The 24221-nt window shown below is 40.6% G+C and overlaps 3 protein-coding genes across 7 annotated transcripts in view; 1 reads left to right on the top strand and 2 right to left on the bottom strand.

Moving 5' to 3' along the window:
- Window positions 1–149: 149 nt before the first annotated feature.
- cdk2ap1 (cyclin dependent kinase 2 associated protein 1) lies at window positions 150–3595 on the bottom strand. Of its 2 annotated transcripts, none has more exons than XM_023399666.2 (4): window positions 3415–3595; window positions 1382–1482; window positions 879–1005; window positions 150–793 (listed from the first exon to the last, which is right to left on the bottom strand). In XM_023399666.2, exons 1-4 carry the CDS (start codon window positions 3440–3442, stop codon window positions 726–728), a joined length of 324 nt encoding a protein of 107 aa, XP_023255434.1. In that variant the 5' UTR covers window positions 3443–3595; the 3' UTR covers window positions 150–725. The 2 variants fall into 2 exon arrangements, with proteins under 2 accessions (XP_023255434.1, XP_023255433.1); XM_023399665.2 differs by lacking the exon at window positions 3415–3595 and adding an exon at window positions 2747–2898.
- A 1347-nt stretch (window positions 3596–4942) lies between these two features.
- Window positions 4943–22852, bottom strand: sbno1 (strawberry notch homolog 1 (Drosophila)). Of its 4 annotated transcripts, none has more exons than XM_023399675.2 (33): window positions 22549–22852; window positions 19966–20085; window positions 19783–19881; window positions 19433–19660; window positions 19188–19323; window positions 18264–18364; window positions 18022–18118; window positions 17488–17648; window positions 16844–16977; window positions 16629–16719; window positions 16375–16536; window positions 16104–16239; window positions 15875–15980; window positions 15563–15716; window positions 15263–15445; window positions 14696–14793; window positions 14454–14605; window positions 14130–14339; window positions 13866–14036; window positions 13607–13776; window positions 13353–13484; window positions 11977–12112; window positions 11749–11861; window positions 11588–11659; window positions 11402–11501; window positions 11130–11204; window positions 10851–10997; window positions 10591–10685; window positions 10413–10499; window positions 10024–10161; window positions 9843–9919; window positions 9115–9308; window positions 4943–7950 (listed from the first exon to the last, which is right to left on the bottom strand). In XM_023399675.2, the coding sequence occupies exons 2-33, from the start codon at window positions 20083–20085 to the stop codon at window positions 7808–7810; spliced, it is 4218 nt and encodes a 1405-aa protein (XP_023255443.1). In that variant the 5' UTR covers window positions 22549–22852; the 3' UTR covers window positions 4943–7807. The 4 variants fall into 4 exon arrangements, with proteins under 4 accessions (XP_023255443.1, XP_023255444.1, XP_087028280.1 ...); XM_023399676.2 differs by having other exon boundaries at window positions 19188–19320; XM_087172154.1 differs by lacking the exon at window positions 22549–22852 and adding an exon at window positions 22268–22437.
- The window catches only part of kmt5aa (lysine methyltransferase 5Aa), a 10736-nt gene continuing 9032 nt past the window's right edge, over window positions 22518–24221 (top strand). The window contains exon 1 of the mRNA XM_023399672.2: window positions 22518–22710. Within this exon, the coding sequence (XP_023255440.1) occupies window positions 22518–22710 (193 nt within the window). The remainder of the gene's footprint in view (window positions 22711–24221) is intronic.

The following is a 24221-nucleotide window of genomic DNA, read 5'->3' as shown; positions in this document are numbered from 1 at the left end:
GGGCAAAGAGAACAATCCCCGCAGTTGTCTTCACTTCTTGTTTCCATTCATAATACGAAGTTATTTCAGTACCGCTCAGTGTTTCAGTGTTGCTAATCAGGACGGGATGATGAACGTCTTAAATACAATGAATCATGGTGACAACTATATTGAAAATACAATTTATTACACTGAGTAATAAATACATACAAAGATGCAAGTAACAGCATTTTCCTTTTTTTTTTTTTTTTTTAATATCAAAAACCAACCTCAACACGAATGAACCGATGCATTTGGCACATCTCTGTCCCTCACTCACTCAGTCATGTGTGTTATAGGGGTCTGAAAAACAGACCAAATACTATCAAAAAGAAGCCGTCTCCATCTACCCCTGTACAAGCCATGCAGTGTCTACAATTAACCCCCGGGCCCATTCGCATGCATAAACCAATGCTTTTAAATATGAAGTCAAAACTAAGATCCCAAAAGTGGGGCATAAAAACACATGATATCCTTTCATTTGAATTCCAATAACCCACAAATGATTTAAATGATCCTCCAGAACCCTCAGGAGTCATGAACTGTGTTACTGTTTTTTTTTTTTTTTTTAATCCTCTAGGAGCTTGCCTCCTCATCCTTTGTTCATTTACTTCCTCCTCTCAAAGGAAATGCCATGCAAGTTATTTATTGTTTTCATGAGACGCAGACTGTTAGTTCTTCTTGCAGGGAGGAATGTGTGTTCGTAGCTAGGACCTTGCGTTTCTCTCCGTCTCAGCCAAGCATTCACGCACCAGCCCTCTAGCGTGGATTATTCCTGTGAGGGGAGACGAAGACAGATTAGATGAACAAACTTTGAATTACACTATGTTTTACACATGCACATCCAGGTTTACGGTTACCTCTTTTCAGTCTCTCCATTGCACTCTTGCTTCCAGCATATGTTGGCCTGATCTCCTTTCCGAGCTCTTCGATGATGGCCAGCAGCTCTGCATATTTGTTCTGAGGCACTTGGCTTCCAGTAGAGCCCTGATGGAAGAGCAAACACAGCAAGATGAGCCAGGTTCAACACTTTTCACATCCTTTTTTTAATATGTGGAAAGCACTGTTTTACTGAGAACACTACAATAGGAAAAGAAGAAGAGGTTCCTACATGTACAATGTTCCTGTAATGGGACTAGGTTTGGGTTCAGAGGTGAGGGGGAAACACAATAGCCAAATAACAAAACACAAAAATTGCACCAACACTAATTAAGGATCCCCTCCAGACATGTTTGAATATACTCAGCTTTGAATAACAGCTTGTCTGATATGCTTTTTTCCAAAAAAAAAAAGTGTATTTACCTTCTTAAAATCGCCTCTACTCCAAAATATATACAACATTGGCAATCACATTAGCAGTTACCTGTGAGAATCCCAGAGATGGAGGTCCATAGTCGCTCAGAAGGGGCCTATAGGACTGCAACGTGGCCAGGTTAGCTGCTGAGGGAGACTGGAGGTTTCCAACTGTTGACACAGCAAAAGTGTAAAGTTCAGAGCAGCTAAACAGCAATTCCTAACGTTTATTATTATTATAGTTTTCACTATCAACCCTGGGTACTTAGTTCCACTGTTCCCCTCACTCTCACAGCCCTGATTCAACACTGAGTTGTGGTCAGAAAGGTTGCTTCATGACCGGGGCTGAAATATCTACTTTTACTCAATAGGGTTGGTTCAGATTATTTTCAAGTCTGTCTTAAAACAAACATGAACACTGAAACTGGTTTCACTTCCTAGCAGCCCTCTGACCCTTTGGGCCCCTGGGTCAGAGCGACATTTCTTGTTGGGAAATCAGACAACTATAAAGAGACTCAAAACAACTACAAAAAGGTGCAAAATTTACCACAAAATGATCAGAAATTGACACAATATCACCAAAAAGGACAGAAAACCAAAGATACAAAGATACAAAAAAAATCAATAAGATCAAAAATAGAAACAAACATGACCAGGAGATCACAATATGTCCAAAAAGAGGTTGAATCTATGGCCCTGGTTCTTATGTTAGAGACAATGGGACAGTGCCCCATTGTCTTATAATCTGTTCTATGGCTTTAAATAACATTTTAAATGCAGTACTGAAACCTGTATCAGTAATTCTGATCTCTGATCTGATCTGAATCCTATTTCCACCACTGGGAATAAACATCCAATATTTACCACAAAAACAAACATTATTCCCGGTAATAAAATAAAAAATAACCAATTTTTGTGGGGGTTTTCTCCTCCATAAAAAAAAAAAAAACCCCTCGCTCCCCTGCTGCTTTGTTCGCTTGTAATTTTCATCCTCCAACGCGAGATGTCCTCGAAGAGTCATAAAAAAAATTCAGAGGCAGATCGATCAGCAGCTCCGACCGAGGAGCATCATGGAGGAAACGGAACAAGGCTGGCTCAAGAAGACAGAAGTGATACATTTTTGTCACCGTGTAACGGCACCCACCCGGCGGGACCAGGACCCCGGACGACGGATAAGCACGTTTACGGAACCGTCGCCTTCTCGTTTCTACATCCCAAACCGTGTTTCCCCGCCGACTGATATCACGGATGGCGCTCTTTTACATTAGTAATAATGGCGGATATGAATTAGCCTAGCTCCCAGGATCTGACCCTATATATATAACTGGACAAAAACTACAGACACGGTCTTTCTCCAGGTATTCTCCGAGACCCCGAATTTAACACTCGATTTAACCGACGGATACTTTGATTTTCTCCCACATTTTCTCCTTACCCTGGTTCCCAGAAGTTCCCGGAATGTGCTGATGGACATTGGGTTTATAAGACATTCCCAAAGACATTGTAAATTAAAGAAATAAAAATGACCCGAAATTCAGTGAAGCGTCTGTCTCTCACTTTTTGTTTACAACAGCGGCACCGGCAAATATGGCCGTCACTTTATATTGACACCCACTATGCTTTCTAACACTGCAACTAAACGGCTGCGGGTTATCAAAGAAAAAACGGTTAAAAAACGGCATTTTCTTACGATTAAGCGGCGGAATTCACACACGGTTTAACACACATTTAACAAATTCCGTTCACATTTATTACAAAAGCTTACTTCAAACTACACTTTTTAAACTCTTTACAAAAAAAAAAAAAAAAAAAGATAGGGGGTTTTTTTTTTTTTTTTTTTTAAACAAAGTGTGTGAACATGTGAACTGCTTTCTCTCACATTTTAAAGTCTCTTCTTATATATATATATTTTTTTTTACACCACATCAAAAGGCGGAAAAATGACTTTTAAAAGTAGATAAACAAACTTCACGTACTTATATAAATTGTAGGTTAAACTTTGCATTAACGCAGCTGGGTTTAATGCAGGAAAATGCTTTTGTTTCAGTTAAGTTTCTTTCCTCTCTTAACACAAAACACGAGCCGGAGGCAGTTTGCAGATACCTGTCTTTGTCTGTGGGGGCGCATCCATCGCTTCGTCTGCTGATGAAATGAATCAACTTTTACATCAAACCGAAGGGGGAAAAAAAAAAAAAAAAAAAAGGGTTAGGAGTAATTAAAGTCCAAATAAACGATCCAGTCTCATTATGACGGAGAGGCTCGTGGCTGTCGATCCGCTGCTCTTCCACTCAGATAAGATGAAGAGGGGAGAGAGAGACGCTCTTTATATCCCCCCCACCCCCACCCCCCCCACCGGGACCCTCCAGGCCACATGGTTGGACGCACAAAAACAAGGTCTGGCCCAGTCCTGGTCTTCAGGGTCATGACCTGGGACCTCTGGTGCAGGGGGGGGGGGGGGGGGTCAGTGGACAGTGGTGGAGTATTTCTGATTTCTGCCACCACTTCACCTTTTCATAGACAGATATTGAACTTACTCCCCTACATTTACATGATAATAAACAAAATAATGATAATAATTAAAGATTATATTGTGGCTACTCTTCAGTATATAACTAATTCAAATTAACCCCACCTTTATGAGGTGTACACATTTAAACATCAGTAATTACTATCCAATAATATAGTATATATTATTCTGAAATTATTATACTAATGCTTTTGTACTTTTGCTCAAGTAAATTTACACTTTAATTTGACTTAAATGAAAGATGTAAGTACGTAATTTCCAAAAGTAAATACATTGAATGGTATTACAGATAAATGCTAATTATGAGTAAATAAGGTTTGATTTGATAATTATGATTTAAAACTATGAGCTCATACAGAGCAAACGACTTTATGTCATCTGAAGCAATGCAGCAAATAAAATAAATACACATCATGACATATTATTATAGATTAAGAACTGTACTTACTTTGGTGTTGGTATAAACGTCACTGCACGTCACTCCATGCATCTGAAACAGGCAGAATATAAAATGTGAGAGTGAATATGGAGATTTCGGGGGTGATTAGCTCTTTGAAAATGTATTTGTACTTTACACTTTCACAGTTCAGAGGAAACTGTTATCATCTTATAAAATATGATAAAACAGACAATAGATTAAACCACCCACCAGTGTATAAGTTGTTAGAATAAGTTCCATCTCGACCAACTACAGCAGTAAAATGACTCCTATACATTGATGCATCAGTAATTATAAGTGAATAATATAAAATGTAATAATAGTACATTCTCAGTGGTCATTGTTTGGATATAAATATATATATTTATCCAAAAGAGCCAGGCATCTTTTCAAAATAAAACAGAAATATTAGCCAAAATAAAATAGTCTAAATGACTCACGTTTAGCACTGATAAAAATCAGCTGGTTTAAATTATTTTAAATTACTCTTTAATTAAGATTACACCAAGCTTCTTTATTTGCCACTGGGCTCATTCATAAAAGTCACAAAGGCGTCAAATACATGTAAATCTTCCTGTAATGTGAAGTGGGTGTTTGTTTTTCTGAACCGAGCTGTATGATAGTGACAGGATGAAGTTCTAACTGTGATAAACAGTGATACGAGGTAGAAGTATACCAAGCTTTATTGAGCATCGCACTCATTCATGTACAGGTAATGTCGAATTTTTGTACAACTCTTGTCAGTAGTGCAACTCGTGCAATGATAAAAGAAAAGAAAAAGAAAACGAAAAGTCCTTCAAGTGTTTCAACGTCAGAGGAGCCGATCTGCCGTGACTTTTTAACGTCACTCAAAAACAATGTTACCATCACGTCAGCAGCTCATGTACACGACATCTCAAAAGACAAAATAAAAACATGAGTTTGTTGGCTTATATATGGTGCACATTCAAGAAGTTAAAATATGTGACTTTGAATTTCGAGAGCAGACCTTACAGATATTTTTCATCAAGGCCTTTTCCTCATATACTGTCCCCAACAGTTGAGATGTGCTGCATGAAGAAATTTCAGTTTGGATCCTTTTACAAATTGTACAAAATCCACATTGGTATGATACAAAGACTTTTTCCTTCCTTTTTCACCTGCCTTTAAATGCATCAATGAAAACCAGGAGAGAACACACACACTTAATAACAGAAACTAATCCACAGGTTCAGATGTGTCCGAGCGCACTGTGGCAGAAAACACATCTTTAATTATCAGCTATTAGGACAGCTCATGTATCCAGACTTTGGTCTGTCCCTTCCAGTGCAGATCGAGTATAATGCAATACAGGACTGAGGAGGCAAAGAGGTACACTATTCAACAGAAGCAATCATTGAATTTAATTACACCTGGGCTCAAGAAAGCAGAGGGATTAGAGAGAGGTGTTTTAGGAACATGTACTGTGAAGATAAGGAGCTGTGAACACAGCTGTAGACAGAGCCAGAGTAACATCACTGAGTAGAGGTGTAGTCATGCGTTTCAGATACACTGTAAAACCCAAGATTTTCTTTGTTTTGTTTTTCAAAGAGGGTCTTTGTATGAGTTTAACCCCTGAGCGGATTTCCATTTAAAAAAAAAAAAAAAGGCAAAGAAAGGGAAGAAAAAATCGGAAAGAAAACATCTGAGCACATCACTGTGGCTGCTCTGAAACCTGCTCAAAAATCAGAAAGTGATGGGTCTTTGTCAAGGACATGCATTTCTCATTTCTCAGAATTCCTTGGCTGCTTTATAGTGTTTGTTTTTCATTTGAATTAACAGCTAGTTCAGCCAGGCATCACCAACACCAACACCAGGAATAAGTTGACTGAGGCAAAGTCGAGGTAAAGACCAAAGGTGGGTTTTTTTTTTTTATTCATTCTACAAAAATAAAGTGTTTTGATTGACTGGGATCAAGAAGCTCAAATCTTAACTGCTGAAATAAAACAGCAGTAACATCTGTAGCAACATCACGTCCCAATATTTAGCATTTATAAGCAATAAACAAACATTTAATAAATGCTTTATCACACACGATAATTTGACTATAAACAGATTTAAGTGTTTGTTAATGTATTTGTCAACTAGGTAACTCCTGTGGACACCCATAAGTGGATACTGGTGTATAAAGAGATGAATGACAGTATATTAAAACACAGTTGTAATATAAAATGCATCTTCATAGGAGAAGTTGTAACTGTTAAACACTGAACAAAATGTCTTTATATCTGCTTATAACCACATTATAGTGCGATTTAAACAATTGATTAAGTGTGTGATTGCTGCTTATTAAAAGCAGGGAGACTTTTTTTTTTTTTTTACATTTTCATTTGTAATGAAAACACTGTGCAGCTCTGACTGCATAAACCAAATATCCATTGTCTGGAAAGAAAGGCCGGTTTGTTGATAACACAAGCTTAGCTTATTCCTCTGATGTTTAACTGTGTCAACATTATTTTCTTACTTTCACCTGCTATAAATAGAGAAAGCGGACAGCTGACACTGAACCAAATCTTTCCTTGTTAGTGCTTTGTAAAGGTGCCTGACTGCAGCGGCTGTTTCTACTGATACAAAGGCACATTTGACAAACTCCTGACGGTTATAGACAAAGAGGAACACAATTATGAAAATGGAATTAAAAAAAAAAAAAAAGGAACCAAGGAACTTTGATCACTTTGAGATCCATGTGCAAAACAAAGATAAAAGCAAAAGCAAACTGGTCTGTGATAGTGATGAAAGAGGTTTTTGACAGTAATGACATTTTGGTCTTTGTCTCGTGAGTGAAAACGTCTACAAAGCATCAGAAAACAGCACACATCAGGTTTCCTGCAGTTAACTGGAGTAATAGTCAAAGGACAAAGAACCAATTCTCTCTCTCCGTTAGTGCTGAACAATAACGAAGAGGGAAAAACTGACTAACAGTGCTCATCATATATTACTATGGGATTGTAGTTCAGCATTAAATGCTATTTTTTTTGTTTAATGACTAAGAAGTTCTCCGGCTCTGAAAGACATAGTTGTCTTTGTCTCGTCCACCTTTGGTCTGGACCAAGAAATAAAAGTCTTTGCTTCATACCAGGTAATCTGGACTAAACAGACTAAAGCATGTGTGAGGAGTGGATAACAGCCACAGGCTCTCTAGGTTTAAACTCTGTCTGGACCAATATATCACAAATCTTTTCACTCTGAATGTCAGAGGACAATACATCACCTGTCAAATCGCTCTAGGTGAAAACAAGAGTCTCTGGAGATTAAAATTAAAAGAAAAAACCCTGAAATCTTCTCTCTGTACAACCACTGCTTTACATCTGAGAACCACGACAGCTCGGTGCAACACCTGACCCTCGACGATGGGAAAAAGGGGGCGTGAGGGTGCACAACGAGGGACGGCGGTCCTGGAGCCTGCAGTGCAGAGATAGACATTGATGGAGCCAGATCCCTTTAGAATGGGACGTGAACTCAAGGGGTGGAGATGGGATCGACTCCCATGAAGCCAAGCGGTCCACCTCAAACTATGTGTTGGGTGCGTGACTCAGACTTTGAGGGTGGAGCTGCTGGCGCTTCTGCTGCTCCTGCACAGCCAGCTGCTGGCACTGGTCCGACGTCGACAGCTTGTTAATTAATGGAGACACACAGTTCGCTGGAATGATCAGACCTGAGGAAGAAATACAGGGTTAAGAATGAACCATTATCTTACATACAGCTGTAAAACCAACAATGTAAACGTCAATAATAGATAGGAAACAAAAAGTTCCTCGTTTTGGGAAATCCTCCTTTTTGTTTTGCTGAGAGTTAGATGAGAACATTGATACCACTCTCATGTCTGTGCAGTAAAACTGAAGCTGGCTCCAAGAAGTCACTGCTCTGGCTGAGAACACCCCATAAAACCTAAACTTGTCATTTCTCCCACTTCTGTTTTAGTGCAGATTAAACACACATGAGATGTTACGAGCCAAGAGCCAAAATAGCAGTTTCCAGTCTTTATGCTGAGCTACGCTAACCGGCCGCAGCTTCATATCTAACAGATGAGAGCCGCATCGATCTCCAGTTGGAATAAATGGGCGAGCCACTTTGAGCTTGTGGCGCTCTTCAGTTATTTGGTCAGGAGCATCAGCAAAGGCAGGACACAAGCAACACATCCTGAAAACAAGGGTCCACCTACAGAATCTGACAGCAGCACGAGGGTCCATCCTAACGCAGGGTTAATTATAGGGGCAGGAAACTGAGGCTGATATGAAACAGACTGAGGTATTCCACAATAGATATCTGAAAAGGCGACGTGGCATCGGGTGACCGATCTAGATCACAACCTTGGACTTACACAAGAAAGAAAAAAATTGATGGACTCCTCTGGGCAAAATAAAAACCTAGACCACCAACAACGGTCCTGACAGACGAGATAACCAAGATGAAGCTAACCTACAGAGAGACTCAACACCAGGGTTTCTAACAAAGACCTTTTTCATACTACACAATTATATCATGCAATGTTTTATCGGTTTAACAATCAAAACAGCCAAAGTATAAAAGTACAGATGATGGCCTAGAATTATTATTATATTATACTATTCATGGTTATTTAGTCACACACACACACAGTATCAGGCCTTCCCTGCAGTACACAACAATAATCTCTAATGCTATAATCCATGAAATTAAATTTAAGAAATGAAGGGAGCTCACTGTCCCACAGGGGATGAAGAGGCTTCAGTTGTATCTTCTCATGTAACTCTCAGTAAGAAAGCAAAAAACAAAAAAAAAAAAAATATTTCCCAAAATGTGAAACTATTCCTTTAAAAGAAGCAGTTCCTCAACTTACCAACTATCCTCTGTCCGTCTTCTGTTCTGAGGCGGACGATCTGCACCTTCACATTGGTTCCGCTGACCGGCGTTAGCACTTCCTCCAGCTCGTTCCACACGCTGAGCACCGAGCCGCACAGAACGTAGTACGTCCTGCACCGGAGACCGACTTCACACTGCAGACCCACCGACGCCTTCTTACAGTTCCCCCGCCTGTGGGCAGAAAAACCACATGGACTGACATTAACAACCACAGAAGATGGAAACAAAGACTTTTAAGTTTTGACTCATCAACGGTAACAGTGAGTCTAAAGTCTAAAAAAAAAAAAATCTTTACAAATGCATCACAAATATAGTTTCATTTTTTTTCAAAGAGACAATTTTCTGAAACGGCTGGGGGGATTTTAGTTTTTGGGTTCTATTTTTAGCTGTGGATCAATACACATTTGGTACTTTAGTGAGTATTTCCAGCTGCAGGGAGGATATGCAAGTATCCAGAACTGACTGAAGTTAACTGTTGTGCCAGTGTTCATGGTGATGAAGGAACATGTCACTCAGTAGCAGCAGTGTGGCTCACTGATGTGTTTTTAATAGTTTAGTTTAGTAGCTCTACAGCTCAGAGCAATAAGACATATAAGGCTTTGGATACACAGACATTCTTTGTTTGTTTTGGTCTCATGAGATTCATTGACAGAAGAAAAACATTGAACAACACCAGACACAGCCATTAACATAAAGTGCACATACCAATATGCATGAGAGCAGATTCTTGCAGACGACTTGTACTGGTCAGTCCAGTGCTGCTTAGCGTCTTCTGACAAGACCTAACAGAGCAAACGAAAAAAAAAAAAAAAACGTCATGATTCACCGCATAAAGAATTTAGTGTTCTTCTCAGTGACTTTAATTAAAAAAGGGATGTTGTGTAACCTTTTTAAACTTCTTCTTGATGTCTGTGTACGTCTCCAGTTTGAGTTGTTTGCCGGTGTTTGGCCTGTGCACCAGGAACAGCCGCTTCTTGGTGTTCACCTCTTTGACCAGTATGGCTGTTTTCTTGTTGTTCCTCATCTGAAAAGGAAACGCATGTTGTACTCACAGCGGCGCTCAGTTTTATCAGTCCTAATTAGTTCTACTCAGCACATGAAAACAGTTGGATAAAGACTTCTTCAGCTCTTGGCGAGAGATATCAGAAACTCTGCATTGCAAACTGGATACTAACTGGATTGGCATGTACCAGGCAGGGTTTGATAAAAAGATGCCACTGAGTTGCATCATGGGAAATCGTTTTAGCAGAGCAAAAACTTTTAAGTAAGCCATACCTGTACATAGAAACCGTCATCTGGTCCATTCTGATCTGCCCAAGCATGTGTGGCTTCTTCCCACGACATTCCTCTCTCCACACTCACCTGGGAAAAGACACGCACAGATATAAAGTCAGGTAAAGTCGCTGCGATCCCCACACATCCTAAAGGGCGTATAAATAAAACGTGAACTTACGGTGAAGAGTTCCACATGTCCTGATGTGGTGTAGCCTGGCGTTAGGAATTTCCTGCAGTCGACCTTCTTCACCTTCTCATCACCGGAGCCCAGATCTAATAAAAGACAGGTGGAGATAAGAGTTTTACACACGTTTGATACCTTTCGACTTCAGCCCTGAAATCCAACCTTCAGAGCAGACAGATGATTGCTGATTTTCACAGAGGAAATATATAAAAGTGGGTATAATGATAAAATGAGGAATAATAACACGATCTTACCGAGAATGCCCATATCATATCTGCCATTCTTCTTGGCTTCCTGTATGACTGCTGCCAGTGTGTCAGAAAAGTACTGGAACAAGGCGTTCTGCTGCTGCACCTCCATGCCCAAAATACGGTTCAGGAACTTCCCGATGTTGTTGTAGTCTGGCGCAGTAACAAAAGTATATGCATAAGATCTATTTGAAAATTTCAGCATCACTGCACCTGCATTGCAAATGAAATTACCGGCAAGAACAGCGGTAATGTCAACCCTTTTTCTGCTAATTTAAAAATCACCTTTGTCCAGCGAGAGCGTGCCAGATCTGTCCTCCACATTTATCAGGCCCACACCTATTAATCCACTTTGAATTTCTGCAGAAGAAAAATGATGTTATTAGTCAGAGCAGCAGACGAGAACCACTGATTTTTTAATAATACAAAAGATATAAATGTCAAGCAATTACAGGAAGCTACAGGGTGAACTAACTGTGCAGCAAACAAAATGGACTGTGTACATTTCTGATTAAAGGAGAAATTCCCTGCCTTGTTTATTAGAGCATGAGTCATACCTTTGAAGAAGTCCCCTTTAAAGTCAGAGGGCGGAGACACTAATGGAGAATCGAGCTTTACGATCGACTTCATCACAATTTCCAGAGCGTTCCTGCCGTACTGTGGCACAGATCAACATGAGTGAGTCACTGGCAGGTAAAGACAACTATAAGAGCTTCTCTCAGACAAACGCTTGATGTACTTACTTTGTTGTCAAAGTTAAACCGGCTGAGATCCCTGGTTTCTGTTGCTCTTCGGTCTCCGTGAGTGAGAGCCCCCTGTTGGAGAGAGTGACAACAAATGGAGTTAATGTGTAGTATAAATGAGGAATGATTGGTTTCTAATTAAGAATACAATGAGTCCTTACCAGGCTTTCAAGTCTTTTGGCAACAATGGATGCGAATCTCTGCTCTCCTGCAAGCTCCGATATGAGGAAGACATATTCTGGAGCCGTGACCTGGTTTGACCTGTGAGTTCTCCCTGTGCCCAGACAAACAGAACAGAAAGTTCGGTACATATTGAACCACGTCGTCGTCATTTCGTATCTGTTAAATGCAAGAAGTACAGAAGAGCCCAAGGTTTAATATTTACTGACCGAACTGCTGTATAGCTCTGTCTGCACTCCACGGTAGCTCTAGTGTCATGTGGACTCTCCGCCGCTGGTTCTTCACTCGACGATCGGCCTGCAGGGATATACCTGAGCTGGCAGCCTCTGAGATGATGGCTATGTTCTGGTCGGAAAGAAAGACAACCAATATTAACCTTTCACGTAAGGAAGTGGAATTAGCAGCCGCTTCATTTATTTACAAAATGCCATCAGTGCTGTCACTAGTTTCAGATCCCTCAGTATGAACAGTGAGACAGCTGCAGGACAGAGACTGAGCACAGTCGGTAAAGTGAATGTTTCCTTTGACACCTAATCTCTTTGGTGCAGTTCAAATTAATTCTGGTGCATTTGCCTTTTTTGGTTCAGTTCATTTGTTGATGTAAAAGTTTGAATTGGTGCAAAGTCAACAGCTGGGGCAAGACAGCCTGAACAGGAGGGTGTCATTCAACTTACAATCAGGCTCAGGTGTGTTTTGTTCGCTGCGTGACAGCAAAATGAATAATGTATTTCGGTAGTTCAGCATTAAAAACAAAACTAGAATTCCTGCCTCACGGTTGTATCCCTCCACCAAACAGTCAACTTGCAGGAAATATGGTCACAATCTGAGTTACAGCATTGAATAAGGGCTTGAAATGTTTTCGCAGAACATTGTTATGTCACAGAAGTTGACCTTCGACCTTTTGGATATAAACTGTCATCACTTCATTAGGAGTTTGTGTTAAACTATGTCATAATTAGCGTTTGAATTATTGCGTTACATCTAAAAACATGTTTTGTGAGGTCACAGTGACCTTGAACTTTGACCTTTTACCAACAAAGTCTTAATCAGTTCATCCTCAAGTTGAAGCGAATGTTCAAATCAAATATGAAGAAATTCCCTCAAGGGATTACTGGGCCATTGTGTTAATGAGAATGGGACGGATGGGTGGACGGACAACCCAAAAACATAATGTTCCAGCCTCTGCTGTCGCCAGTGTGGAGGCCTAATGAAACATGGTGCCCCCACAGTAACTGTATTACCGAACAAGATGCGTCTTTTTCATCCTGTTTGTCATTATTCATATCATGAGATCAAACTGCATTCTCAAGAAATAACAATCGTTTCTTTCCTGGTGGCACCAGAAAACATGAACAAACACATCAAGTCCAGTAAAGAGCAGCGTGACTTTCCCCATGAGTCAATGCAGCACTGATGATGTAGGACGGCATCATCAAAACTGTTCAATAAATAAGTAACTCATCACTCCTTGTCACATTTTTCCCTTGGTCCAGACCAAATGACCCAAACTACAGGTGTGAAACCCCCAATCACTTATGATTAACATGTTCAGTTAAATCTATCTCCCCGGTAACTCTGCCTTTACCTTCTCTCCATCCATGAACCTCTGCTTCTCTGTGAGGTTGAGGATTTCCACCGGGACATCCAGCTCAGAGCGAGACTCATAGGTGATGCTGCCGTCGTCATTACTGACCACACGACCTTTACGTCCGGTCATCTGGAGCGCAGGAGAACAAACACTTGAGTCAGTGAAACACAATACCGATCCGGCTTTAAAAACCCAACAACAACATGAGAATTACTTAAAGCTACACAGAAGCCAGCCACAGATGTTCACACCTCAGCGACATTGTCAGGTCCACCCAGTTCATCGATGAGCTCGTCCAGAGTGTTGGGAGGTAGATCCTCTGCCAGCTGCTCAAGTTTTTCCAGCAGATCTTTCTTCATTTTCTGGGCATGTTCCACTGCGTCCTGACTTGTCAGACAGGTATCCTGAATCTCCGGCTTGACTAATGAACAAATAAAAACAAAGGCGTTCACTAACTAAGATTATATCAGAGTGTCATAATTTGTCTTTGCCACGCTGCGAAGTGCTTACCTGTGGCAGGGGCGCTGGGGGGGTTAACGGGGGCAGTGAAAGCAGGCCTGGTGGAGCCCAGCCCGGACGCTAACAAGGCACTTTGAATGGAGTCTGGATCGATGCTCTTCCTTCTCTTTTTCTTCTTCTTTTCTTTCCCTTTCTTTGGTTCCTTTCTGATTAGCCAGGGATCTAAACAAAGGAAGGCATAAAGGTTTCCCCCATCAGCACCGAACTGGCTATAAAATGTTTTCATTCAACGTCCACAAGCCTCCTCCGTCTCACCGTCTTCCTCGTCGTCGCCGGACTCGTCTCTGAATGGGTTGAAATCGTCGTCTTCGTCTGCTGAGCTGACAGACTTTAAGCTGTCGTCACTGTCGCAGTCTTTACCGGAGTCTCTGTCCGAATCCTCCGACTGGCTCTCCTCCGAGCTCGTACCCGACAGACCACCGTGTTTGCGAGGCCTCTTTTTCTGCTGCTTTTTGACCTCTGAACCTGGAGAGTTGATCAGATGAAGACAAGGCAGGGATTATTTCTTAGCTTTGTGGAGTTTCTGACAGATAGATAGAAGACAGGTTCAGTTCAGTTTTAGCTTTTAACTTTCATTACCTTTCCTCTTCTTGCCTTTCTGTTCAGGCTTCGCTGCGGTTTCACTGGGAGAGGGCGTCTTCTTCGCTGAGAGGTCGATGCCTAACAGGCTGTAAAGCTTCTGTCTGTCTGGAGCTGGGAAGTGCTTCTCAATCAGGGACTGCAGCACACCTCTGCAACAACAACAAAACATTTTATTACAGTGACACTCATTTCACCCTGATTAAACCATGTGAGAAAAATTATCTGTGGTCAGTCCGTACTTTGCAGTCGACACGAAGTCATTGAGTTCTCCTCCTCCTTCCTCCAAGGCCTCCAGTGTTCTCGCCTCACCGGTGGACTGAAGACCAATCACCACACACTGCGGAGGAAATAGCTCGTCAGTAATTTATACACTGAGGATACCACTGAGCATCATCGTTGTATTGAGAAATTGAAAAATTACTGACCATTTGACCATTTATGGTCAAATAGTGGTCAGGGCTTTTATTCACCCGCTTCCCACAGATTTCCAGTACAGTACCAGTACAACAGAGTGAGTGAGCCACTAGGTTAGTTTGTTATAAATTAGCTCTTCCTCATCAATAACAAGTTTCCAAGATTCTGTAGAGTAAAATATTTCTCCCCTGTCTCTCACATGTTGAGTTTATTTACATACAGACCCTGCTTCTCTTCCTGTACACAGTCTGTCATGCAGTAACACACTTGTCATTTGTCAATGAAGCTTAAAGAGAAAGTGTTTGCATTAGCGGAGTCAGTCATGAATCAGGATCACAATATTAACAACGGGAATGATTGTGAATCCTTTAACATTTCATGCGTAGACTCACCTTCCCATTCTGGACATCCTCTCTGGCCAGCTGCACCACTCTGCGGACTTTGGATGCAATGCAGAGATATTTGAAGAATCGCTGGTGAGCAGACCAGAACTGGCCCCACATGGACTTCTTCATGCGTTGTTCTGCATCCATCAGATTCGCAGCCTGCTGGAACTTCTCACGTGCACTCACCCACTGGGGGAAGCATGGGAGCAGGATGAAATCAGTTTACTGATTGCAAGCACATATAAAAGAAAGTAATGTGGTTAAAATGCTGTTATAACTTCTACACGCTTATTTCTATTTGCTTACCAGCCTCACAGACTTGTTGTACATGTAGATGTACTTCTGAGTCAGGGGAACCTCCTCGATCTTGAAAGTCACACCTGTAAAACTCAACTGCCTCGCTATGTACATCCCCCTCAGTTTCATGTCCATAGCTACTATTTCCATGGCACCAACACCTCTGAAATTGAGGAATAAATGTACAAAAACACACATTTTTTTTTAAATAAGAGACAAGAAACAGATTTCCCACTAACCACCTGTTAAAACCTATGAACGTTTTGAAAGATTTTCGGAGGGAAATATTTTTGCTGTCATGTATAAAAAGAGAAAACCCACCTGCGCTCAACAGCTTGAATAAAGTTGCCAAATTCTCTGAAGGGTGTTTTGTGCCCCCAGATGCCCAGCCGGTTCATGTAGGCCATGTTCCGAGGTTCAGAGGCACCTACACAGAAACGAGTACAGTAATTTTCAGTATCTGGTGTTTGCACAGATTCACCTTCCTCACCAAGGTTTAATCTGCCAATTCAGTTCGAGAAGCAAATATCAGTTGGTCACATCTACTCACCTGTAGCACTTGCATACACAACCCGAGCCTTGGGGAGTTTGTTCTGCAGTTCCAACACCGCGAGCCCGGTTTTCGTAGGTTTGGAAGAACCAATTGGACACACATTTTTGGCTTTGTGACACTCGTCATAGACAATCTAGAGATATTTGGTTAAGGAAAGTCATTTGAATTCCTGAAAAGAAGACGGTATAAAATCCATCTTATTCAAATGCGTACGGATCATCTATTTTTAGTAACAGCACCTTCAAAAAAGCTTCTATAAAAAGGATACAACTCCATCAAAGTCCTCCCCGCACCAGTGGAGAAGCTGTTCAAATCTCGTCTTGTACTTGCCTCCTGATTGGCTCTCTCCTATCAAGGAGGAGTAGGTGGCGAAGATCACACCTTTCTTCACACTGCCGTTGTGTTTTGAGGAGATTTTGCCATATTTGAACTGGAAAGATAAAAAGTGTAATTGAGTCAGACTTTAACCAGCCAGGAAACATTCCTCACTGTTCTCATCGGTGTATCATCCAAGGATCTTACCTTGTTCAGTGAATGAACCTGAATGTTTTTGGCTCCAATATCCCTTAAATCCCGTTCAGCATCATACTTCAGATCATTTGAGACACTAAACCTGAACAAAAGGATTTAATACATAAGATAAATTAGGTAATTAGCTTGGCAAAACATTTACTTGAAACACAATAGGTTGTAGTCCCTCAGTGTTGAATATAATTCAAGAGATTTGTGGTATTTACCAAAGTGATCTCTTCCGGCCTAAAAGGTAATTTTCATAGATGATCCCTGCAATGGTTCGGCCTTTCCCCACACCAGCTCCATCCCCGATCAAATAGGCAGCTCGGTCACCGCTGGGGAGGAATGTCTCGTGTTGCTGCGATCACAGAAAAGAAATAAACAATTAAGACTGCACTATTTTTCCTTTGAGTGTCACACAAAATCATAGTGAAAAAGAAAAAAGAAAAAAGGAATGCCAAGTGTTTACCTGCAGTGTTGATTTTGGCTCCTATCTAAATTTTTAATTTTTAAATGATACATTATTTATGGGAGGCTTTTCAAGGTGCTTGACATGACAAACTAATTAAGTAAGAACAAAACTAAAAAAAAAAAAAGAACAGAGTAGTGCAGGAAATAAAATTTTAATATTAAAAGCAATTTAAAAAAAGAGACTTTTAGACAAATTTCAAGTTTTGTACAGCTACGTACAGTGCAACAAATACATTAACTAACATCTGAATAAGAGAAAGATTTGGGCAGCTGTGGATATGTTTTACCAACCAGGTGCACGTCTGTGTTTCTGCAGATATTTTGCTTTATTCTGGTTTTTGTTGTGAATCAAAACTTTTTGAGATAGTTTTTTCTTCACAAAATGAACGCTGCTTACCTGAGCTGCGTACGTGATGGCTTCCAGCTGCAGAGCAGACAGGCTGCCCCGATCAATGGTTTCCTCCGGGATGGACAGTCGGTACCACACATCTGGAGGGTTGACGCTGGACAGGGAACTGGTCTCCACCACGGGATCAGGATGCCGCAGGCCAATCTTTACTACATTGACAAAGTGACTGGTCAGTGGCTCGACACAGAAACAGTAACAAGGAATCATTCTGTTTGATCTGATTGAGCGTCATCCGCCAAGGGAGAGCTGTTATCACTCAATCCAGCCCATTTTCAGGCCTGATTACACAGTGGCTGGCTGAATACTGCAAATTAAGTTTGTAGAATGGCTACACCTCACTGTTAAATATACACAGTGTTACCATGGCATGTGTGCTTCAGACTCATAACCAAACAATACTGGCTATGGCTCGGCAAAGCTCATTATCAAACTGATTACAATTCCTCCATGTTTGTCATCACATGGAGACGTGGCTTCAAGAGATTAGGAATCAAAGCAGTCTAACTCAACAGTTATACTCACATTTCATTGGCATGTACTCTGCATAAGTCTCTGCATGACCCAACTCATCTTCCTCTTCCTCCTCAGGCTCATCCTCTTCTTTCATCCCTGGGGGTTTCTACACACAGAGATTGACATAAAGAGACAATAAATTCTCACAATATTCACTTGCTTTTAAGCATTTCTTAGACCTAACGATAAACAGTACCGTTCCTTGAATATACTGATGCATTTAGCAGAATGCATGCTTTTAAAACACTCACCAGAGGATGTGAAAAGTTTTGCATTTTAATGTCATCACTAATCCAGATCCTGGCAGCATCTTTACCCATTACTTCCTTCTTGATCCCATTGTTAATTTCACCTGAAACGACAACAGAGACAACAGGTGTTACTGATACAGTGAATGCCACTCAAGTACAGATGTGCTAAATTTGAAAATATTGCAGTTTTGAGGGAACTGCCACACATCAGGTTAATTCAATCACCTCAATTTGCCTTCATTTTGTATTTATTAACTGAACTTTGCATAGATCACCAGCTTTTAGATGGCTTTGAAATTCAAAGTTTCCATGTTTAAATAGAACATGGACAAGAGGGTGTACAGGCATCTAACATAGAACACACACAAGTAATTTGTATTCTCATTTGGTACACTTTATCTATCTATTCATTTCTAATGACCTGTCCGATGAACCTTCTGTTAAATTACTTCTGGAAACACGACTTTGATCAAAAGGTTTTTAAAGAACCTCTTTGTAAATAGTTTTTTCTCCGTACACAGCTTCTGATAACTTAAGATGATAGTCTTTCCTGTAACCTTATTGAAATGTTAATATTTATGTCTGCATGCAGGTTGGTTTAAGTGCATCCTCTTTGCTGAGGGGTAAACAGGGAAATTGTTTGGTTCTGACTGAACATGGCTAACCGCCCTGTGCTGGGACTTAAACCTGCATTGAGCACTATTGATATCATCAAGTGACTCTAAAGAGACGCCAGGAGGTCTGAACCCACTAAGAATTAATAACCCACTCTGTAGCTTTTAGCTCATTATTTTGGATCTCTGGACCTCAAGTGAACTCTCAGGTTCTTTTAACTTCCTTTAACATTTTATAGGCCTCTCCAAATGGTGATGATTAAAATCATACATCACCACTACGGTCTAATTGCACTTTTAAATAACTTACTTGGACCTGTAGCTGTTGCTACTGGTGGAGCAATGTCAGGTGGAGGCTTTAGCTTCATCAGCTCCATTAGACTGTTGCCCTTTAGGCCAGTGCTCTTCACATGGCCGGTCCTAAGAAGATCTTTCAACTGAATCTGCTAAGAAAATAAAATGTACGATCATAACCAGGAGGAATGCCTTTCACTCTGATGTCCTCCATTTTCTTTCCGCTATTGAACACTGAAAACATGTGCTCCACCAACTGACCTGTTCTCTGTTCGAAGGCACGACTGTGGAAGCTGAAGGAGGAACAGTTGTGGAGGAGGGGGTGGATGAACCTCGCAGGGCTGAATTAGCAACATGGACCACCTTGGTGACCGTTATGGTGTGTTTGATGGGGTTTGTAACTGATTGTTTGGTTGCGACAGCTCCTAGCGACGGCAACTGATTCAGCTGATTTAAGACAAATGTGGTGGTTGATGGCTGAGGTTTGTGCTGTTGGAGACATCAGACAGAGAGTTAAGTTTGATTTTAATGCATACCACAATACATCAGCAACAGCAAAGCATTGTGTCTTCAATAATTAATCAAGGGAACATCATGTTCTGTAATCTCACCCTGAAAGTAACTATAGGGACTGGAGCTGGAGGCTCAGTTCGAACAACTTCCACTGTCTCTGCCCCCACGCCAACATCCAGGGCATTGATGGAGATAGACTGAAAGAGAACCAGAAATCAGAATATTAAGTTATAAAAATACTGCTTCTGGTCCATCATAACTAAAACTAAGGATCATCTTACTTGCTGGGTTGTAGAGGGCTGTGCAACATCCTGAGAATCAACATCAAATAGGCCAATATCATTTGGGCAAATGCCACTCTCACTTAGGGCAGCGAGAAGTAAATCCTGTCCAGGATCCATCTGCAAGAAAAACGAATAGAACTTTGTTAACATCCATCATGTGCTGACAACATTTATTCATAAACAAAAATGTAATCGAACAATAATAGCTGATAAAAGAAAATACATCAGCAACAAATTCGGTAAGTTTTCCAGTGTTATAGTTTGTTTTGTATGACAGAAAACAATCTCTCTCAAAACAAGCAATTTGAAAACCATATTAGGAAAACGTGATCTGCAATTTTCCCCATTTTCTGACAGTGTATAGAACAAAAATTCAATCAATTAATCAACAAAATGTTCAGCAAATTAATCGATAATGAAATCAATGGCAGTTGCAGCCATAAAACATTGCAACACAGAACAAAGGATGTTTGTACTTTGTTATACTACACACTAAACTGTCTGAGAGACTAATCTCTGCTTGAGCAACTGGATGAACCAGAATTCTCTCACAACCACAAGCATGTAAATGATCATTTCCAAATAATTTAAATAGTGCTGATATAAAAAGGCAATTAATCAACTGAAAATAAATCTATTGTAACTATTTTAATAACTGATTAATTGTTTCAGCAGCTTTGTCAAATAAAAATGTTAAACATTTTAATGCTTTCAGGTTCTCAAATTTGAGAATTCACAGCCTCTCTTGTTTTTAGAAAGTCACCTTGGGCTCTAAAATTTGAATTTTTCAGGTTTTTTGTGTTTTATAGATGAAATTAACAATCAAAACAATAATGAGCAGATTGATCAGTAATGAAAACAAAACAAAAAATGTTCATTGCAGTCCTGAGTTTACATGTTATTTACAGAGGACAGATGCTAAAACATGCTACTGTGCATGCTTACAAAGTAAAAGTCAAAACAGTAATGTAACCAAAAACTGTACAAATAACTGCATGGCCCCCCAAAAAATATCAGAAGATATGTATTAGTAGATCTGGAATAATTAGCTGATCAACAGAAAATAAATCAGCAACTATTTTAATAACCGAATAATTGTTATAAGTCATTATAGTCAACTTTAAGCAACAACGCCCACAAGTTTGCAGTTCCTGTTTTCGTGAATGTGAGGATTTGATGCCATTTCTTTGTCACATATAATTGTTAGTTGCAGCCCTTGACATTAGAAATACTGACCGACCCACATGTATAGCACACGTGTGGATTAAACAAGCAAAGGGAAATTCAGATTCAAGTTTCTAAAGAAAAATAAACCTGTTACATATTTTTTACATTCAAAATAAGACGACCAAACATTTGTTGTTCACATTTAACACATAGGCAAAGTTACTTCAGTCTAATGTAAGAGAAATAATACGCCTCTATTGTAAATTTTCGCTTCACCGCATCTACTCAAAGACCGCACGCCGGAAAATGAAAATGAAACTTTAAAAAGGAAACCACCGACCCGGAGAACCTCAGTTTAGTCCAATGTAAGACTAACGATAGAAGAATGGGAGATATCCATTTATAACTGAAGCGTTTACACACCAGATCTGGTCCGAGTCTTGATCCGAAGTGTCCCAAAACAAGACACGTGTTTGCAATGCCCTGCTTTCAACTTCCTGATCCCTCTGACTCTATGGTAGCCCCCCCCCCCACCACCACCACCTCACCCCCGGACTCATCGCTAACTTCACCAGTTAATAATTATAAACAAACAAACAGGATCTAACTCTGCAGTGTGTCACGGTAGCAAACATTCAACCCGCTGATTCAGTTATGGCTCATTTGCAGCAGCTAACCACTGACTGACAGTGGCATGCCAGCTTATAACTGGCCTGGTTTAGCCCAGGGTGACACAGCTTAGCAGTGCAGTTAGCTCAAAGACACTTTCACATTCATCACTGTTACGAGACGAGGCAGTGGAGTCAAATGTGTACAAACTAACAACAGGGAACTTAATCCCAAGCAATGTGCAGCTACGGATTTCCCAAAGATCAAACAGGCGTTGTAAATGTCACAAATGTCAACCCACTTCTTTTAAACCCCACTGTAGCTACCTCACAGGTGGTGACATTATGCATTTATTACCTGATGTTTCTAACTTTATCTCTAACACCGTTGGGCGTCAACGAGCATTTTCGTTAACATTTAGACACACAAGTTTTTTGGTTAGCCAAGTTACGCTGCTGCAGCAGGAAACCGAATTACCAATAAACGAAGCTACAGGACAAATCTCCAGTAACAAAAACATCACCGTATGGCTCACTGTGTCCTCCCCCAGTCTGTCTCACAGCAGTTGTGAGCGGCTCGGTCGGCTAACACGGTTGTTGTCGCTCTCACGCAGTGTCATCGCAGACGCTAGCTAGCGTTAGCAACCGAAAGCGTTAACAACGCTGCCGTTGTCGCATCAAACCGAAAATAACGAGCAAAAATATCCGTCAGGTGTCAAAAACACGACGGCAAGTTTTTTGTTTTTAACGACGGAGGTGTTCAGTTGGTGTTACATGAACGGTTCCCCCGCAGATGTGAGGTTACCTGGCGGTCGGTTGGACGGTCTGTCGATCGGCGGGTTGTTGTCCTCTCCGCTCCGCCGCGCTCACGCCATCTTTTTATCAAACGCTCCGCCGCATGCTGGTCACGTGACGCGCGGCCCCACAGCGGCCGTTTTCTCAATCAAATTCTGCTCCCGGCGTCGATGTAAACGGGTCTTGGGGCAGCCGCGGGGCACCCTCCGACGAAGGTGAACCGACAAAAGCGAAAAATGCGGCATTTTTAAAACGTTAATGCAAACGACAAACATAGCAGAGTCACCGAGCTAATGTAACATCACGTGACCCCCGCTAGGTCTTCGTCGGAAGTGACGATTACAGTTTCTTCTTCTTCGTCCTCTTCCTCTGTTGCTGCACCTCGTAAATAAACCGATTACTGCAGCTGGGTGCTACAAGAGGAAAACACAGTTTGTTGAGTTTTAATATGAAAATAAATTAAAAAAATAAAACACCTGCAGAAAACAGACAGTTCAAATAAATAAGAGCCTCTCTTCAAATGTCAATATAGTGTTACATTTATTCCATGAACTGAAATAATTAAACAACAACATCAGTAGCATGTGCAGACATTTGGGTTAAAAAATGTGTCAAAAAATCTATAAAGTTAATCAGTTAAATCTTCCATATGATAATGAACATTTGAAAATTGAATTCACTTTTCTAATTTTCATTTTTTTTTGTTAGATCAATGTATGATAGAGGTACAATCAGTACAAAGTGATAGGGCAAGAAAAATACAAACAGAAAATAAATAACATAGCTAAGGGCAGTTTTTTGTGCTGCTTTCTTTTCCATATAATTCAGTGATTTGCAGTACAGAGCTAGTTCTTTCATAAATACAACCAATAAATAAGATCAGGACCTGTTTTTATCAAACTCAAGACAAAACATATGACCAGTTTACAAAATATGCGTTGTTATAGACAAAAGTATAAAATGTTTATAAATAGCAGCATTACTGTGCCAGGTGTTCCAGATAAAATACCAACTGAGTGTACAACAAATATTATTCCAGTTTTCATGCCATAAGAACTGCAAACAGAACCACTTAACACAAACCAACCAACTATTAGACTCTAACATTAAGAGATTTGGTCGACTTTAAAACGTCTCCAATCTTGTATTTTGGCTTTACCAAATATTCAAAGATTCAAAAGCTTTATTGTCAAATGCAGATATAAACAACTTATCAATGCAATTAAGTTTCTTAATTTGCTGTCTCTCTATCCTGATGCATTCAATTATTGTATCTCACAAAATATACTAGAAACTAAGAAATTGAAATAATAAAAAAAAGATGGATGTTATCTGAGGCAAATATGTAACGACTGAGAACATATTTTGTAATTCAAATATATACAAACACACATTATATACAAATATATAAATACATGTAATGAACACACTTGCACTACCGCTGTCGGCCTGCAGGGGGCGACATTGTCCCGTCTCTCTTCTCCTTCATTTACATGGAGAAAAATGGCGGAGTGGAGCTGCGGAGCTGCGGAGGCTGCATCGGCGAAGCTGCTGGCAGTTTAAACACAACACACGGGCACACAGTCGCCGCGGACGGGGCCACCGTGTAGGGAGGGCACTACCGTAGGAGCGGGGCGAGGTTAATCTCCGAACCGGCGGACAACTTCATTTATTATTTTCCCT

This window comes from Seriola lalandi, unplaced genomic scaffold, assembly GCF_002814215.2.
Source record: "Seriola lalandi dorsalis isolate HSWRI2012SDOR001 ecotype SW California unplaced genomic scaffold, Sedor1 jcf7180002052111, whole genome shotgun sequence".
Taxonomy (NCBI): domain Eukaryota; kingdom Metazoa; phylum Chordata; class Actinopteri; order Carangiformes; family Carangidae; genus Seriola; species Seriola lalandi.
Note: the sequence above shows the minus strand (reverse complement) of the source record. Positions and strands in the feature narration are given on the sequence as shown.